This window comes from Hippoglossus hippoglossus, chromosome 8 (assembly GCF_009819705.1).
Source record: "Hippoglossus hippoglossus isolate fHipHip1 chromosome 8, fHipHip1.pri, whole genome shotgun sequence".
NCBI classification, from domain to species: Eukaryota; Metazoa; Chordata; class Actinopteri; order Pleuronectiformes; family Pleuronectidae; genus Hippoglossus; species Hippoglossus hippoglossus.
Genome location: NC_047158.1, coordinates 12765351 through 12783736, shown reverse-complemented (window position 1 = coordinate 12783736; position 18386 = coordinate 12765351). Strand labels below are relative to the sequence as shown.

Here is an 18386-nt window from a genome sequence, read left to right as displayed (position 1 = left end):
GAAACATGCCCTGAGTCAGCCAGGCTCATTAGACAGGATGAGACTATTACCAGGCGAGTTATCCCGCTCCTAACAATGGGATGTGGGATGTGTCGTGCCTCTCCCCCCGCATGCCCTCGGTTTCCAAGACCGCGACTCTCTCCTGGTCCAGTAACGCCCGTCCCTCCGTCAACGATAAACGTGACAGCTGGAATGTAGCACAGCCTCTGCGTGCCAATGTCAAAATTATTGTAAATTACATGTTTAATTTTCATATCCAAGTCGTGCTCGAACGCGAGGGGGGAGTGCGCGGGCAGACAAAGAGTGTGTGAGCCTTTTATTGCACCTGATTTGAGCATATGGCTCCGTAGACAAAATGTTTTTCTCAGGCGAAATTGCAACTCTGGTGTAAAAATGTCCCTCTCCTCCTTCGTTCATTCATCCTTTTCATCCCTTCATTCAGTATAATGTGCCCATGTAACTCACAGTCGCCACCATTCCAGTTCATTTTTTTTTCCCTTTTTTGTCAGCTATTTACAGTAGGGCTCTCAGGACGCCCAATCAGAAACTGTGGACAAGTTCCAGGGCAACGGGACCCAAGCACCCTGAAGAGCCTTTTTGCCTCACTTTTATTCACTCCTGTTCTTTCTCAAGAGTTCCTCCTGAAAGTATTTGGCAAACACTGGTGAAAAAAAAAAAAAAAAAGAGAAAAGACTTTGAGGGAAGAAAAACAACAAGTCGCTCTTGAGCCACCCACACCCCATCTGCTGTGGTATTATCTTCTTTTATTATCTACAGATTATGTGCACTGATATGATTTCTACAGTTCGGTCTGCTGGTCATTGTGGTGGTTGTTCTTGTTGTTTTTTGTTTGTGAAGCGTTGTGATATGAGACAGTGAGGATGGGGGGGGGGGGGGGGATAAAAAATCCTCCCCCTTGTGCATCTAATCGTCCATTCAGGACCCTCTTAATGGCTTGTCAGTTCCCCTTGCCCTTCCATTTTCTGTCCAATTAATTCCTTTCTAGCTCTCTGGATAAAAGGACACAATGGGGCCCCTCCACAGCATAATGAATCATTAAAATTCAGCAGCGCGGCCCTGGCACTTGGCTTCTCCCTGGGCTGGTTAGGGACGGCTGCTTGGCATGCATGCCAGGGCCAACTTGAGCAATCCACTCTCCGACCAGAGCAGATATGATCTCTCCCCATTCCTCTCCTTTCAGTGGTTTGACGAAAACATCTCAACTTTATTATTTTTGGTTTAAGGGCACATAAGAAGTGTCAAGCGCAGGGCGCCATAAGGTCAGAAAGTTTTGCGAGCAGCACCAGACGTGGAGATGAGCCCGTTTGCAGCAGCAACTTGTAATTTTTGGTTTTGGACACCTATTTATTTCTCTGAGGAAAAGCGTTTCAGCTCTACAGCAACGGGATAATTTAACGGGTATTTTACAAAATACACCTAATATCAGTAGCGTCCAATAAAATTTACAGTTAAGGTTTAATTGGAAAAAATGTTCGGAGGATTGAAAGCTGCGAATAATACAGGTCTCACTTGTCTCCCCTCACAGCTGTGGCTCACGGTACAGATGTTAAACAACCCCGCTCATATGAACAGCTGGTAGTCAGCGCAATGCCATTCAAATATTTATTATTATTTTACATATTCTTTCCAAATAAAAACGTAATCATGAATGCAAATAAGAGACATAGACAAATATCAAGAACAGTATCTTTTATTTTGAACCAAAAATGGCCAGCGCATGGGTTAGCTGTGCATGTGTGAATGAAACTCTAGTTAATAGAACAATAGTTTTCACAGCCTCTCTCAAAATTATACACCAGAATAATATACAAAAACACGGTTCTGTGGTCAGAACCTGGAACGTGATGCTCTGTGTGCTTCTCATACGGCGTCTCGCCGAACACGACAAACCAAGGCTGGAAGGAATGATGTCAAATTATGCACCAGGATAATATACAAAAACACGGTTCTGTGGACAAAATTTGTACCGGGATGCACTGTATGTGTTTCTCATACAGCACCTCACAGAATATGACAAACCAAGGAATGATTTAAAATTCAGGATATAGTCAAATTAAGGATATAAAGAGGAGCGGGTTAACTGTGGGACTTTCTGGTGTGGATTACTGATTGTGTGCTGCCGGATGTTTGTTAATAATTCAATGTCTTATACTGAAATACTGACGATAAGCATTAGAAGGCACAAAGACGTTTTTGTTGTTTTTTACGAGACACTGCAGCAGTGAGCGATGGCTCGGATAAATTTGGGCAAATACTCAAACAAGTAATTTCCTCTTTAAACCCGACTCTAAATAACGGAAAAAGTTGAAATGATAAGAGTGGTCGTAAGTATCACTTGTGTGTATTATATCACGGGATATGTATCTCCTCTCTCACGCGTAGAGCTGCACTTTATCTCCCTGACGCACACACATGGATGCACGTACGTACACATGTGCGTGCATTGTCCATCCGCGTATACAGGAGGTCCAGCTGACATGTCACTCAGAGTGCGTGGTGTTATTTTACCCCATTTCCTTTAACCCTAGATCATGACTAATCGCGATTTGCCAAGCATAGCTTTCAGACACCTGTTCTGTCCTGTGCACGTCGGTCCTGCGCCACTTTCTTGCAATAGGGAACGGAGACGCAGGAAAGGGTGGAAATTGGACCGGAAATTCTTCTTCAATGGAATGATATAAAATGCACTGAGCTCGTGCTGTCCTTCACTTCACTTACTGTGTTTTCAATACAAGCCAAACAGTACTGTAAATAACCAAACCCACATTACATGTGTTATCTACTTGAGAACAAAAAATAAAATAAAACCAATAATGCATGAACATAAATACATAAGACTTTTATGCCAAAATGACACTATAAGATTCATATGAGCAATTTAGTTAAGACGGATCCACTAATGCAAATGGACAAGTGTGCTGCGATATAGCTCTGGCCATTAATGTAAATTTTACTGCAAATTTACATAATTGGTCCCGTGTATATTCTCCAATATGTCGGCTTCTCCATCTGCTCCACATCACAATTTGGCCAAAACCGTTCCTCTCCTACACAACTCGGGGGCAGGCCTTTGCTCTACCTCAAGTGTGCGCACACGTGCAATCTTTAACTGGAAAGATGAGGGGTGTACAGGATGTAGGCGTAGGTGACATGTCCTCATGGAGGAGTTTGGCTCACCAACAACACAATTTGTCCCTGTAAAAAGTCTTAAGTGTCTTTTGCACCGCAACAATATAACTTTGTATAAAATCAGCAGGCACTTTTTTTTTCATTTGTTTGCTTCACGTTCAAATGGTCACAGGTAACTTACTACCCACCAAACACACTCCTCCACCTGCACCTTACGTCCTTCATTAGTAGTGCATCAATCTGAATGAGTTTTCGTGTGCGAACTGACGGCTTCTCGTCCCCTTAAGGTCGCGACAGTGTGGTGTAGACGGGCTGGTCCCAGCTGGAGGCAGTGGGGCTGTGGGCAGGAGCCATGGACAGGCTGTTGAGGATGGGGCTGCTGTAGGGCCGCCTGGATGAGTGGAAGTAAGGGTACTGGTAGAGGCTGGAGGGGTAGCCAGAGTAAGGGTTGTAATAGTTGGAGCTCTGGAGGTCAGTATAGTCACACTGGGAGCTGGAGAAAGAGGCCGCGGCCGAGGCAGCTGACGCGGCTGAAGTGACACAGGCCTGGCTGCTGTAGGAGCCATAATCGGTGTGTGAAGGGGACCCGTGGGAGTGCTCGCTGTAGTGGCTGGGGCTCAGTTGCTCCGTTTTAATATGGAGTCGGTGCTGGCCCACCTCGCTGGTGGAGGAGGAGGACATGGCGCTCTTGCGACTCCACGCTGACCCGTTGGCGCCTGCGTGGCTGTATGAGGAAGTGTAAGAGCTGCCGGGCGCTGGAGCCTGCCCGTGGCTGTGGTCTGCGGGCAGGCCGGAGGAGCCTGAGGTGTGGCCGTTGAGCAGGAGGTACTGGTCGAACTCGTGCACGTCAAAGGTCTCCATGTTGCTGATGACATCGGTGCTGAGCTCAGAGATGTCAACGTTGCTGAAGTCGATGTTTTGCCTGCTGCTGTCGACATGGCGACGGCCCTCGTGCTTCAGATCCTGCTTCAACCCGTGGTGCAGTTCTGTCTTGGGAGTAGTGGGCGGTGTTGGGGGACCGTGGGGCTGCCCTGATAAAAAAACAGTATCAGAAATAAAGCATGTTACACACAGATGATTCAAACAAGTGGCCTGAAACTATTTTTAAATAAAAAAATTGTGCGATATATTTTTTGGTGTTCAATTTGAAAACACACCTGCATGCTCAGGGGGGTGGTGCCCGTCGGTCATCCCTGCCAGTCCTCCCATCCCTGGTTCAGCTTTGTACATGTGATGTGCCAGCTCTGCTCCTGAGTCCGAGTCGCTCTGGCCCGGTTTCACATTCTTCCGTCGCCGAGGCTGGTACTTGTAGTCTGGATGATCTTTCTTGTGCTGAACCCGGAGCCTCTCTGCTTCGTCTACAAACGGCCTCTTCTCACTCTCTGAGAGCAAACTGCACGGGGGAAAAGAATTATAACACATGACAATTAATTCAGTTACACTTATTCTTGCATGAACCAAGTTACTTTGGAGCTTTTTACTCATTATCAAGGGGGGGAAAAAATGCAGATTTTCTTTTATTGATTTCTTCTTCTAGCTCATTAACCATAAAGTCCAAACTTTGTTAAAATTAACGTTATATTTTGCTGTAATTGCCAATGCTGATTAAGAGAAATATTGTTTGTTTAATTTTGATGAAATACACGGAGAATCTGGAGCTTTGGATAAACAGTTGTTTTCTCCTGATAACAATTGACAGTATCCAATGTGTCCTTACCGCCACAGTTTCCCCAGCGTCTTGCTCAGCTCGGCGTTGTGCAGGTGTGGGTACTGGTCCGCCAGCTTCCTGCGGGCCGCCTGCGCCCAGACCATGAACGCGTTCATGGGTCTCTTGACGTGGGGTTTGCTCTTCAGAGATCCGTTCCCTCGCACGGGCATCGGCACCAGGGACCAGTCGTATCCCTTGAGCACCTGAGAAACCGCGTCCCGTATGCAAGCCGGAAACCGGTCGTCGTCCTCGGAGTCCAGCTTCTTGCCCAGGCCGGCGAGCAGGGAGCCCTGGCCGTCGGATCCCGTCGGGGAGAACGGCGCGTCGGAGTCGGACTCGTCCTGAGACAGGGAGCTGTTCGTGCCTGATGGACTGCAGGGCTGGTCGCTCCCTAACTTGTCATGCTCCTCTGTCATTTTTAACATCTTGTTGCGGGGGGGAGGGGGGATGAAGATCCGAGAACAAGCTGCAATGGCCAAATTTAAAACAAAAGAAGCAAATCAAATGTTACCGCTGGATGGAGGCGCGCAGCAGAGAGCCCCGTGCGCCTTTTTACGCACAGCAGTAAATCCCTTTAATAATGTCAGTAGGCAGGAGTCCGCTGTTTTCCCTCCGCTCCCCTGTTTGTTTGTCTTCGTCTGTCTTGTTTCCCGAGGCTGTCATGAGAGGTGCGGTCGTGAAAGTTGCGCTCCACACTGTGAGCTGCGGAGCGACGCGTTACAGCAACTTGAGTTGGGAGTTTAAAAATCGTCACCCCACCTTCCGCGTGGGATTGGCTGGAACAAATCACCTCTCCCCCCATTGGTTCCGGTTTCAAAATGGGCTTCATTATCTTTCATTTAATTTTCTCTCCCTTTTTCTTTTTTTTTTGCTTCCATCGGTGACAAAGGTCTGCTTTTAATTCTAGTTGTAGAATTGTGACAAATAAGATGCTGCGCTCACTAAAGCTGATAGGGAATATATATGAGCTCAGAAATTATTCCTTCAATGTTTTATTGTTTTATTAGTGCATGAATAGAGATATATACTTATTGATCCCAAACTGGAATATTCATATATATATATATATATAAAAATCAAGATATAGTGACTATATCAAATGTCAAAATTTAATTTTAAAGACACATCAAAAACTATTTGGATTATTTCTCACTGGCATGAGGACCGAAGTGTAATATCTGACATTTAAACATGAACTATATAAACACTGGTCATCAGATAGAGTTGGTGCATTACATAATAGAATCAGAAAATTTCCAATAGTGTAAAGTATTAAGGTTTTGTAAAGACTAACAAATGTGTTAATAGCAAATGTTAACAATATAGTTCCTGTCAAGTCTGATCTATTGACAAACATGTCATCATGTTTAAAGATTATAAAGGATATTAAGTCCTCCATGACTGTATATATCTGATCTTTACTCTGTATGTGTTTAGTGCAAATAAGTAAATATAAAAGAAAAATTATCATAACTCGGAAACACCTGAACTGACTCCTGACAAAAAGCTGTTTTGCTAATACAACAAAAACCTCTGACTGGTTGGACCCGTGCGAGCTCAATTACAGCTTCGGTAAATCGTCTGCATTTAGAAGAGGAAGTTAATTTGTCCCAACAGTATGTGTGATCCACCAGACACTTGTCACCATCAGTGAAGCATTGTTTTCATGACGTTGAAGTTAGAAAGAGCAGAAGAGATAAGAGGGTAGATTGAATCAGTGCCTTTGTTAATGCTGTCTTTGTGTTGATGTATTGTCAGATGATTTTTATCACCGGCCTCCCCGTGAAAAGACAAGGTGTGTTTGTGCTGGACGGCAGTTTGCTTTGCTCAATGTGCGCTGCATGTGGCTGAGGGGAGAAGAGAACATGATAGAAACTGGGGGTTGTAGGTAGAGAACAGAATTTCTGCAGAGGATGTAATGGTTTTGCACAGTAAGGTAAGATGTTTGCATGTTTTTCCTCTGATAAACGATATGGTTTTAGAAAAAAAAACATTTTATTAAATGTCAAAGGACCATCTGGCTCCTATTCCTTTTATATTTTAACACAAAATAAGTTGTTACCAATAATTTTTACCGTCTATCGGAGTTTTGGTTTGGTCAGTCCTCTCTTCCTTTCCTGCAGCTGCTGTCGAAGAGCTCTTTTGGGTCAAGTTCAGTGTGTGTGTGTGTGTGTGTGTGTGTGCGTGTGCGAGTGCGTGTGTAAGCGAGAGGGCGAGAGAGGGAGAACAGCCAGCGCAGAGTTGTCAAACATGAACAAGTCTGGCCTCATTCTCGTTCTGCTCCGCACATGGAAAAGTATTTACTCTACATGCATGTATGCATTTAAATCTCAGACATGTGGAGTTGTAGATCTTTTTGTGTCAGTGCCTGAGCATGTGTGAACTTGACACGCTTGGCGTTAACGTTTAAAAAATGAAATATTTGACGTTTACTTGGACATATTACATGTCAATCACATTGGTTTTCAGGAAAGTTACTACATGCGCCTCTTGCTCGCCCTGACATGAGGCTATAGTGTCACTCTCGATGAGAATACGTTAATACTTAATAATTGATCAGTTTGCTGTAACACAGGAGACGTAATTACCGTAATTTACACACAAATTAAATTGATTTCCTAATCCTGTTAATATTCCGAAGGGAATACTAACTAGATTAAAAAAGATTAAATCTTTTCCTCTGTTTGTGTCACATGTGATGATAAAAATCCCTGCTCTTAATCACTATATTGAACATGAATCAAGTGTCCCTGGCCCAAGTCCTGTTCCACCCAACATATTTCATGGAAATCCTTTAGTCAGGATCGAGGCATCCTGCCCGACGGACTGACAAACATAACACTTAATGAAACTGATGTGTCAAAGTTCAAAAAGGGTTTAATTTGTGGATTATTTATTGGGAATTCTGATGTGAGCTAGAGTGACACTGAGGAAAAATCCGCATGAATGACAGCTGTGTGTCACATCCTGTCCAAAAACAGTGAAACAGTCCTGTTTTCTTGGTAGAGAGAAAGAGACAGACATAAAAAAGACTCCAGCCTTCCCCCTCCATGCCTCCCTGTATTGTGGCGAGAAACTCTGGCCAGAATTTGTGGGCTCTGCAGCCTCTTGATTAGAAAAGGAAGGAGCAACAGAGGAGAGGTAACCACGCATGAACCTTAAGTGTCCCGGAGAACGAAGGAAGGTTTTCATTTTCCGATTATTTTTTTTGTTGCAACAGGCATCTCAAAGGGAAAGAAGCGGGGTAAAGACTTTCAGATTTCTTCAGGGCCTTAGCAGAGCATGTTCGTTCTTTTCTCCTGCACCCTAGTCACTTCTAACCCACATGTAAATTATACTCTCTGGCTTCTAATGTGCATACAAAATTAAATTACACAGTCACCCGCAGGAATCTCGCCCCCTTTGGTCTCTGCTTCTGTGTTTTAATACACTTAGGCCCATTTCTTTACTCCAACCAAGTAATTTGAAGGGATGTGTTCAGCAGTTGAAGTGGCACAGGATTGTACAGTATAGAAAAGAGCCTCAGATGTAGAAGGATGTTCCAAAAGGGAATGAAGTTAATAAAACACATAATGGAGACACGCCGGTTACGTGCATCCAACAAAATACTGCATGCAAATCATTTATTTGATATATAAGTCTCCATTTTGGTGCACGAGAGGATTTCTGCACCACAAGACGTCTGATAGGATTTATGCAAACATTTCCACATGAGAAACAACTGTGGAAACCGCCCCAGTGTCCTAACACCAACCAGCAGGCCTCCATTTCTGTTAAATAATCTCAGCGATTGCACACTGAGTCAGTATAAACTTGCTGAACTGTGGAGACTGGCATGCCCTCCCGCTCACCCAGACGATCCCGACCACGGCCTGACCACATGTGGAACAAGCTCCTGGGCTGCGAACAAGCCATATTTCTCCCCTGTACCACATCAACCAGACCACTTCTATCATTGGTTTCACACACTCGGATAGAAAGTAATTAGTGCATAATTTACAGTTGCAGCCAATGCAACTGGAAGGAAAATGCTGGTTACAGTTACTGTAGAATGTGAATTTAAAAAGCCCCACTACGAAAAATCCTGCTTGAATCCAAAACGTGTATTTCCCAACTCTGGTGACGTTATAGGAGCCGGTGTTGTAACATCTCCAGGTTTGTTTCAGTGGGTTTTCCAGTCAGGTTCACACACACACACACACATTAAAGCAAACGCTCAGTAATGGATGTACCTTGTCCGCCTTTCTGTTCCATCTCTACTCATCTCACCCCCTCTCAAACATGGATGTTTTCCATTTTGGTCTGAGGCCAAATGTATTTTCCAGGTTGTCTACTTAGCGAGGTCGAGGACCTGGGGATGTTTGACTGCACTGGTTCTAATCACAAATCCAACCCTCATGACAGCTGCTCCGTGTTAGGCCCTCCCATTGACCCCCTGACCCCACACTATCCTAAATTCATTCTATTAAAACACCATAATGAGGGGTTTACTGGACCAATTGCAGGTTTTATTTAAACCTATTAGTATACGTATAGGGGAGGGGTTGCACGGAGAGGGAGGGAAGGAAAGAAGCATTGAGTAGATTGAAGGGGGAGTGTTCGAGACTGAAGGAAACAATTAGTCCCAAAAAAAACCCGTCTCAGGGTGTGTTTGGCCTTCAGCCACATTCATTTTTAATGTCAGGAGTATAAAAAGAGCTCAAGTGTTTCCAGATTATTTGCTGTGTTTTCTCCCTGACGCATAACTGTTTTTCGAGGCAGCGGTTTTGCTTGTATAGTTCTGTGTGTTCATATGAATTAGACATTATGGAGAGAGAGGTTTTGAAAGCTGTTGTAGTAGCAGGTTTAAAAAAAAAAAAAAAACCCAAACAAGGCAGTTTCCCCTCCAGCTTCTCTGCAGAGCTTTGATTCCCGGCCTGTCAGTAGGTATCTGTTTCAGTAACACGCATGAGAACAAGTGCAAGGACACTGACTGTGCACATTTGTAAAGTGTGTAATAGTTTGAGCTGTTGACATAAAGTTTCTGTTTGAAGCCCAAGCTGAACAGCAGGGTCGACTATTCGAGAGCAGTAAACCTCCATTTCGTTTTCCATGTGCAGTGGAAATCCATCTTGGTTTTATTTTTTTTTCCTGACATGATGGGATGAATGCTAAGATGTTCAGCAGGGGTGACACTTCTCATGGTGGATCTTCTCTTCCAGTTATCCCAAGAGTGTGTTTCTCTCTCTCTCTCTCTCTCTGTGTGTGTGTGTGTGTGTGTGTGTGTGTGTGTGTGTGTGTGTGTGTGTGTGTGTGTGTGTGTGTGTGTGTGTGTGTGTGTGTGTGTGTGTGTGTGTGTGTGTGTGTGTTCTTTTTTTACATTTTCTGATCTACACCCCCCTCTTCCCATCTTTCTTCCCTCTCATCTTCACGGCATATGTTCCGAATAAAACTTGCGGTGTGCTCAGTCTTCCACATTGTCTACTTTTTTTTTATCCTTGATTCACATAAATCATCTCTCCAATTTGCCTGTGAATTAGATGGTGTGGGACACGCAGACATTTAGGACAGGGCTCAGGGGCGGCGAGAGTACAGAGAGCCCACCCCTTGACTTTACGGGAAATGGGCGGCTGCTCCACAAAAGCGAGACTATTTAGAGGACTTCTTTGGCTGCGGGGACTTTGCTTCACAGCGCTTCGATAACTGTGGTGGATTGTTTTTATTTACAGATAATTAAAACAAGAATAAAAAACATTTTAAAAAGCCATTTGCACTGTTTTATGTCCCGTCTTTTTACGAGCACAAGAACTGTGCGGTGTGCGTACACATATTTGTGCACACAGACAGCGTGGCACACACACACACCAGCACAGCGTGAAACCCAAATCTCTTGTGTACAATTCATACATTGCAGGATAATTTATAAGCTATTAAAATGATTATTGGTGGAGTGGATCAAATTCTCCAATTAGACGTTCGGTGTAGCAGCCAAGACTTTCAATGTTTATGAGCAGCAGTTAGTCCGTCTGTCTCCAGCCTGTCTGTAACCTCCAAAAGAAACACTACACTGAGAAACACATCAGCACACCTACTGCGAAACCACATGAAGAAGCTGTGTGCGTTGTGATCATCTGAATGCACAGTGTAATGTTTTGTATTATATTACTGCTCTGTAGTCGTTGCCATGGCTCGATGTGGGTTGGTTTACTGCCTAACTAAAAGCTGGTTAGTGCTTTGGCATCTGGTCAAAGACCCCGGGGATGGCTGTAGAGAATATTGCATCAGTTTAGTACATATTGTAAACATGTATGCAAATGTGCATCTCTGCATGAAGTATTGTTTAAAGCTGCAGAAATGTACTGCACCTGTGTATATATATATATACATGTATATATGCATGTAGCCAAAGCAAATCTTTGTACCTTTTTACTGAGCAGAACAAACGGCATTGCCACTTTGTCCAGAGATGAGCAACATACACAATCGACTACATCACAGAGCCTCGACATCTGTCGTCAAAAAGGCTCAAATGAATCAGGTTATGTGACTCATTTTCAACCCACCGTTATTAAAACTGTAAAAACACAATTTCTTTTAGTTGGCTGACAGTGATTATCATGATGCTAAGGAATGAAAGGTTAAAAAGATTTGCACCCCCCCCTGGGGACATTGTTAGTTTTGCGAATGTTGAATGTCTAAGAAAGTGAAAAATCCTGTAAGCGCCCCGTGATCCAGATCCGCACGTTTTTGTTTTTGCATAATCCCACCAACTACCAGACAGACGAGCAAACAAACGTAGACACAAAGAATATAGCAGAACATTTCAAAAGCATTGTTGTGTTTCCAACTCTTCATCCTGAAATATTGCGATCTATTGGATTTGATCTCGTTCTTTAATCTGGTGGGATGTCCAAATGAATATGTCTCCCTTCAGTTTGGCTTGACATCCATAGCATGCTGTGTGGTTTCTCTGCCAACTGTCACACAGACCTCACCGGACTCAGGTGGGGAAAAGAGGGAAGCACTCGAAAACTGTCTCCACTGGTTGTAATTTGGGTATTTCCTGGTCCAGTCACTTCACTATTTCCACCTGTGTACCTGACCTAGGCATGCAAAGCAGCAAAGGGAAAGATTGTCTTGTGTTGTCTCTTTCAGGTGTTCTATACAAAAACTCAATACTTATGGACATGTCCAACAGGGTTAAAGGCTGTTTATTTGTGTTGAGTTTATTGGGCTGTTGTGGGAAGTTTTTGGCCACAGCTGTTTGGTTGTGCACAGCTTCAGGTCACATGGTGTGGGAGTGCAAGGTCACCGAGGTCACTTCCTGTTCCCTTTAAAGAGGTGCAGCGCTCTAGCATGGGGACAAAAGAGTACACGGAAGTACTTGTGTGGCACGAAGGATATAAAGAGTCTTTTCAGTGGGCCACAAAGTCTGACCTTTTCATTCACAGTGGAATTTAACTTTCCCTGGAAGTTGCTTGTTTTGGAAAGTTCTCTCTCTCTCCTCCACCTTCTGCAGTGCATGTTCTCTAATTCGGATCAATGTTGATGAAAAAGATTCGGTTTTTATTTTCTGCATGATGACTGAAAATCTGCTGTTGCACAAACAGACTCAGATCAGTTTGGTTTGACAGCGTCGCCTGTGGTGAAGTTCAGAGTGTTTAACCTCCACTGACGGGTGACTCAGCTCCGAGGACGATCAGTGCTTAGATGAAATTACATATCTAGGCTGAGGATGCTTGAATCAATCGTCAGATCAACAACATTCGATTCTACTCACCTTGGTAACCGGTGTGTGTGTGTGTGTGTGTGTGTGGCTGTGTGTCTGTTCTCTGTGTCGTTTTGGTTCAGTCACCTTCACCAAACATTCTCAATCCAGCCTTTCTGCTTATTTTAGCTCAATTCAGCCCCCATCCACCTCTTGTGGACTAATGGCAGCCCCCTGGGACAGATTTGGCTAAATTTAACTCAGAATGTAAATCTACTGAGCCATAGGGTCTCTCATTAAAAAAAAAAGAAAAGATTCCAGTGCAAAAACCAATGCTCCTGTTTTGTTTTTTGCAGATTAATTCATCCTCATCAACAATATGACTCTCATGATGACTCTTTAAAGCAAGACTAAAATATGTCTAATGTCAAGGGAATTGCATATTATTAATTAGAGAAGTTGTTTATAGTCTGTGTTTGTATGTATATAAGCATATGGCATGTGCAGCGTAGATCATTTTTAGTATTCCACATATGACTCTACATGCTTTTGGATAAAATGGTAACAAATTTAATCAGAACCAATGACCCCCTCCGCCCATCCACCCAAATGCCCAATTTCTGCTCCATGGGTGCATTTACGGCCTCAAACTCAGGTATATGTATGTATTTATTTATGACGGCAGTAAAGTGGCCCGCTGTAGTTAATCTCCTAATGACGTTTCTCTGCCACCAGTGAGTCTGGGTCCGGGCCACAGGGACTGATCGCTGGAGACAGCGTGTGGGGGGAGGGTGTTGTTTTGTGGATGCCGACTCCAGAGATGTGGGTTTGTGTGGCCACGAAAACTACTGTTAAGACAGAGCCTGGCTTTTGTCTGCGTAGTCTGACGTGTGAAATGACATATTTGTGACACGGCGTATTCCAGAGGCGTGATGATCCACTGCGGTTCAGTGCCAGCGAGAAATTTCACTGATTGGAAACAAATGGGCCGCACGTCTTCTCAGCTGTTGTCACTTTCTCTCCGTGACGCAGCTTGTTTAATTAATTTGCAAATATGCTCTGTGTACATCTTTTAAGCCGCCTGTTGAAATAATAGTTGCTTGATAAACCATGCGTGATGCATACATGTACGTGCACAGGTGTGAGTGTGCAGTCATGTCAATTTGTGTCTCTGCGTGCGAGGGGATTTTTTGGCACCAAGGCCGGACTCCTGCTACCGTATGTAACTTTACTTAAAGATACAGTAGCCTACGATCTGCCAGTAAAACTGTCGCACACCGAGCAGAAGAGTTACCGCCCTTTTCCTCTCTTTGTCTCCACTGTCCATCTTCCCTCCTCCTTCCTCTCTCCTCTCCTGGTTGCAGTTGTATTTGTGCGCCTTGGGAAGATTACAAAGAGGTGCTTTGTGAGGGGATGCAGCTGCTGAAATCCGACTAGATCCAGCTGAAGAGAGAAGGGAGCAGGTGGGTCAACAACGCTACCCTGCCGTTCCCAGAATATCAGGCTGCAGAGCTGTGCCTCCCTCCCCCCACCCACACACACACACACACACACACACACACACACACAAACACGAGAGTTGCCCCACCTCACCCGAGCACACACACAAACAAACATTATACCATGTCAAAATACAAACACAGTAACACCCACAAAACAGCAATACAGCCATATGCACATGTCAAACGACTGCCTCAGTGGTGATACTGCCCACTCAATCAAGCGTGCATCACTGGAATCATTCATACGGTGGGAGATTGTTGGCAAGAAGTTAGAAAAGCAGCACAAATAATTAAAATTACACACAAACATAGCCTCGAGTGCTGCCTCGCTTAGTCTCTCTGATGATTCAGAGAAGTCTCGTTCTGTGATTTCGACAGCGGCAGCGGAAAGCGCTGCAGAAAGCAGAGGACGCTCCTGTCAGCTTTGCGAAGTTGAGATGTTAACAGGTCAGCGTGCTGCCAAAATGCTAGATTTCTGGACGTCGGTAAGACGACCCTCATCCGGCTTTGCGCAGCTCAGAGAGGTGGTGGGAGATGGAGAGGGGAGAGGAATGAAAGAAAGGAGAGGAAGTCAGGCAGGAGGGTGATCTTGTTCTCGTTGAGGTGGATCACATGTCACGGCATCGTCCCCTCTGCAGAGGACATGATGCCCAACCAAGGTGACATGAAACGCACACATGCAAATTTCCATTTTCCTAAAATTTGAAATAGAAAGGAAATGTAGAGTTGAAGTTAAAAAATGAGAAACAATGTTCCCACTTATCATCTCAACCCTCAATCAGCTTCATCTCCAAACAAGCTGCTTTTTGTTTTTCTGCGTGAAAACTAAAATATGGATGATTTTCGCATATGTTCTCTCCCTCTGCCGTCATGTCCTATAAACAAGCTTTTTGATAATCATAAAAGCAATATGCAGATGGGATTGCGAAGGAGTACGGGCAGTATGGAAAACTGTGGGCTTTGTGAACCATTCTTCAGCTTTTTAAAACATGCCTCTGTTACTGAAGTCTCTCTGTGTCCTTAATGAGAGTTTTGACGCACATCGTCTCCCTCCCCCACACCTCGGCATACCCGTCTCCCTTCTCCCTTCATGTGCGATAATTCGTCCGTGTTGATAATAAGTCCGTCTGTCCCTCCCTGAAAACGCGTGAATGTCATTTCATACACACTGTGCCCTACGGGGCTGTACCATGAAAGGGCCCACTGTCTCGCACGCTTAGTATTCCTGCCTTGAGATGCTTGCGGACATCACTGTCACTCGTAAAGACTTGTGCGTGACAGACAGTCAGCACTGAGTCATAGAATGTTTTTCCTCTTTTTCTCAAGCAAAAAAGCTGCCACCACCATCAGTGTTTTCCCAGGAACTTAGATTTACAATTCTGATCATCTGATATTTTCTGTAGGGGAAAACGTTTTTTTCTTTTTTTTCTCGACTCTGTTGGCCTTCGATCGCGTAACATGTTCATTTTCCCAGCACGCATCTCAAAGCAAGACACTGGCAATATGTCACCGGAATTATCAATCTGTCATTGACTTCAGCTCTATTTCGTAGGTTAGTTAGTTATCTTCCATTCGTGTGGCTGAAGCTTTGAGTGCAGTGACTTGATATCACTTCCATCACAGCTCTGTCACTCGCGCCCCCCGCGGGCTCGCTGCCTCCTGCGCCAGAGGGGAAAACACGGCTCCCACTCTCCAGGTTGTTGTTCATTTTCCGTCACCCCGTGGTTCATGTGATATACAGTAGAAACAACACATTCTGGCTCAGTCTGGGCTCCGCTCTTGCTCAAATTACAGTTTGTGTGGAAGTGCAAGAGAGATCATCATTAGGAGGTGGATCTCAGAAAACACTGACTTCCAGCCATCTGGAGCCGCATCCCTCCACATGTTTCAGAGTGTGGAAAGTTGTGAGAACGTGTCACTGGTCTATATCAAATCCACAAAAATATTTCATCAACTCAGTGCTCACTCGTGGGCGTGTGGATGTTATTGTTTCAGTGGTTTTCCTTTTTTTTTGTCTTGTGGCCAATTAAACTCCCATCACTGTCATTTACATACATTTACATCAGTTTATTTGTCATGTTAGATTTGTCTAAGCCCCGCAATCTGCGTCCAACCCACGTTTCTGAAGTTTGACAAAACGAAGCCATATGCTGTTGATATGGCACCGAGCAGATGCTTTCAGCTTTGCGCTGCGTCATCTGAACCGAATCTGGGCAACTGCAGAAGACGCACCACCTCTCACCTCCTCCACAGAGAGTAATGGTCTCCACATTGCCTCGTGAAGCATCGAGCCCGGTTGCCGCCATTCTCACATCTGCTTCCTGGAACAGCGGCGGAGAAGTCTCTCCCTGAAGAGCTCCCAGTGGAGTGTGGGGCATGTGTGCACACACATGAGGCGCGAGTTTGAGACGGGGGGGCTTGCCGGCGTGGTTTATTTTCAAAGGGTAATGCTGAGGATGTGTTGAGAGGGTGAGGAGTTGAGAGGGCTCTCGGCACTCTGGTTTGGGTTTCGCCTCCCTGGGACACAGCTGGGGGGGGGGGGGGTACGGGCTCAGAGCCGGGGGAGGGGGTGTTTAGACAACAACACAAACAAGATAGAATATCTTGTTTAAGTTATAATAAGATAGAATATCTTGTTTAAGTTATAATATAACATAACATAAACTTGTTCTTTCCATCATATTAATAGGAAATCTCCTAATTCTTGTTCATCTTTTTTGTGACCATGTCTCCACTTGAATGTTGTGTGAGAGAGAAAAAAACATCATGCAAACAGCTAAACTGTACTCAGCAGAACAGGGAAGTAAAGCGTCAAAGTCAGGCGCAGCTAACTGTCATATCTGCACCGTTCATTTCCCTATTTTTCAGCAGTCACATAACATGTGGGCTACTTTGCATTGAAAGAAGGCCTGGGCCATATTAAAGATGCACGGAGCTGAACCGGACTTATTTGGTTATTCAAAGCCGCCACTCTCTCTTTTCTGACCTTCATCCCTATACACATGCGGCACATTTTTTCGGCTGTCACAGCAAATGGGGAAATTTTTTAATGCAAAATATGATGCAAAAGGGAACATTTGCATCTAGAGGCATGAAAGCCCTCACGTGTTGGACCTGGAGGCTATTTAGCTCAGGACCTTTGAGCGTTGTGAAGTGCGACACGTTCAGCTAACTGATCAGAGCAATTCTGGACAAGTGAATAATTTCCTCTCCTCGTATCTATGGGCATATTGTTCATACATTATATAATATAAATGGAAGAAGAATATATATGTAAAGTATATAAATATGCAAATTATACTGTAAGAAAAGTCCTCCCTGTTGAAAGATGCACTTTAAAGTTCCTGTCAGCATCATCACTTTTATTTTAAGCGATGATAGTGAGCAGAACCACAAGTTGACAACAGTGTCCGTTTAAAAAAACTGAACTTGAAATTTATTTGAGGAGCATTTCCTGGCTCATGTGGAATACGACGATATTGCGACCAACTTTTATGATGAGCTGTATCCAAGGGATCCCCACCTGTAGAGCACCCACTCTCACACAAACACGCACGCACGCACGCACGCACACACACACACACACAAACAAATTAGGCCAGGGCAGTTGCACGGCAAGTTTATTTAGCACGTTTCAACAACTGCTTTACATAACATATAAAAGGCATTAGGACAAAAGCTGCAATTAATGTATAAATAAAATAAAATAATAATAAAATAAAAGAGACAAAGTATGTATGATCATTGATTATTTGATATAATTGAAGGCAAACAGGAAAGTGTTCAGCATTAAAAGACATAATTGTTGCAGCAGACCTGCAGTGGGAACTTGTTCCAAATATGTGGAGCTTAAAAACTGAACGGTGCTTCTCCATGTTTCGTTCTGACTCTGGGGACACGAGAGAAGCTTCTTCCCAGACGACCTGATTGGTCTGGATGGTTCATTACGTAGCAGGAGATAAGAAATGTGCTTCAGCCCTAAACCATTCAGGGTTTCATAAACCAAAGTAATCTGTCTTCGCTTGTCAGTCTTAATCTGTGCTCCACACACAGAGAAGCCAATATCACAAGCTCAGTAAATACCAGAGTTAACTGAGTTATTTCTGTCTGTTTTGCACCTTTTTCTTTTCATCGTTTGGAGTTTAACACTGTTATTCTTTCTATTTAAAATCACTACGATTCCTATTTTAATTTCTGAACCATAAAGGTTTTACACCCACCTCCCCTGTGAGAAATACTACATTACACCCTACATCTAAGAAATAAATAGGAAAGCAGACAAGACGACATGTCTGGACTTTTTTCTTTTTTACAGTTCTTATGACTTTTCTCTGCATTT

The 18386-nt window shown here is 44.1% G+C and overlaps 1 protein-coding gene across 1 annotated transcript; it reads right to left on the bottom strand.

Moving 5' to 3' along the window:
* Window positions 1-1695: 1695 nt before the first annotated feature.
* LOC117765779 (transcription factor Sox-8) lies at window positions 1696-5578 on the bottom strand. Its single transcript, XM_034592270.1, has 3 exons — window positions 4868-5578; window positions 4308-4543; window positions 1696-4181 (listed from the first exon to the last, which is right to left on the bottom strand). Exons 1-3 carry the CDS (start codon window positions 5281-5283, stop codon window positions 3433-3435), a joined length of 1401 nt encoding a protein of 466 aa, XP_034448161.1. The 5' UTR covers window positions 5284-5578; the 3' UTR covers window positions 1696-3432.
* Window positions 5579-18386: the final 12808 nt, after the last annotated feature.

Excerpts from the sequence above, each read along its gene's own strand:
- LOC117765779 (XM_034592270.1), bottom strand. The coding sequence starts at position 5,283 with ATGTTAAAAATGACAGAGGAGCATGACAAGTTAGGGAGCGACCAGCCC. Across the intron at positions 4,544-4,867 it reads ACGCTGGGGAAACTGTGGCG|TTTGCTCTCAGAGAGTGAGA; the intron begins GTAAGGACACAT and ends TCCCCCGTGCAG. Across the intron at positions 4,182-4,307 it reads CCACCCCCCTGAGCATGCAG|GGCAGCCCCACGGTCCCCCA; the intron begins GTGTGTTTTCAA and ends TTTTTTTATCAG.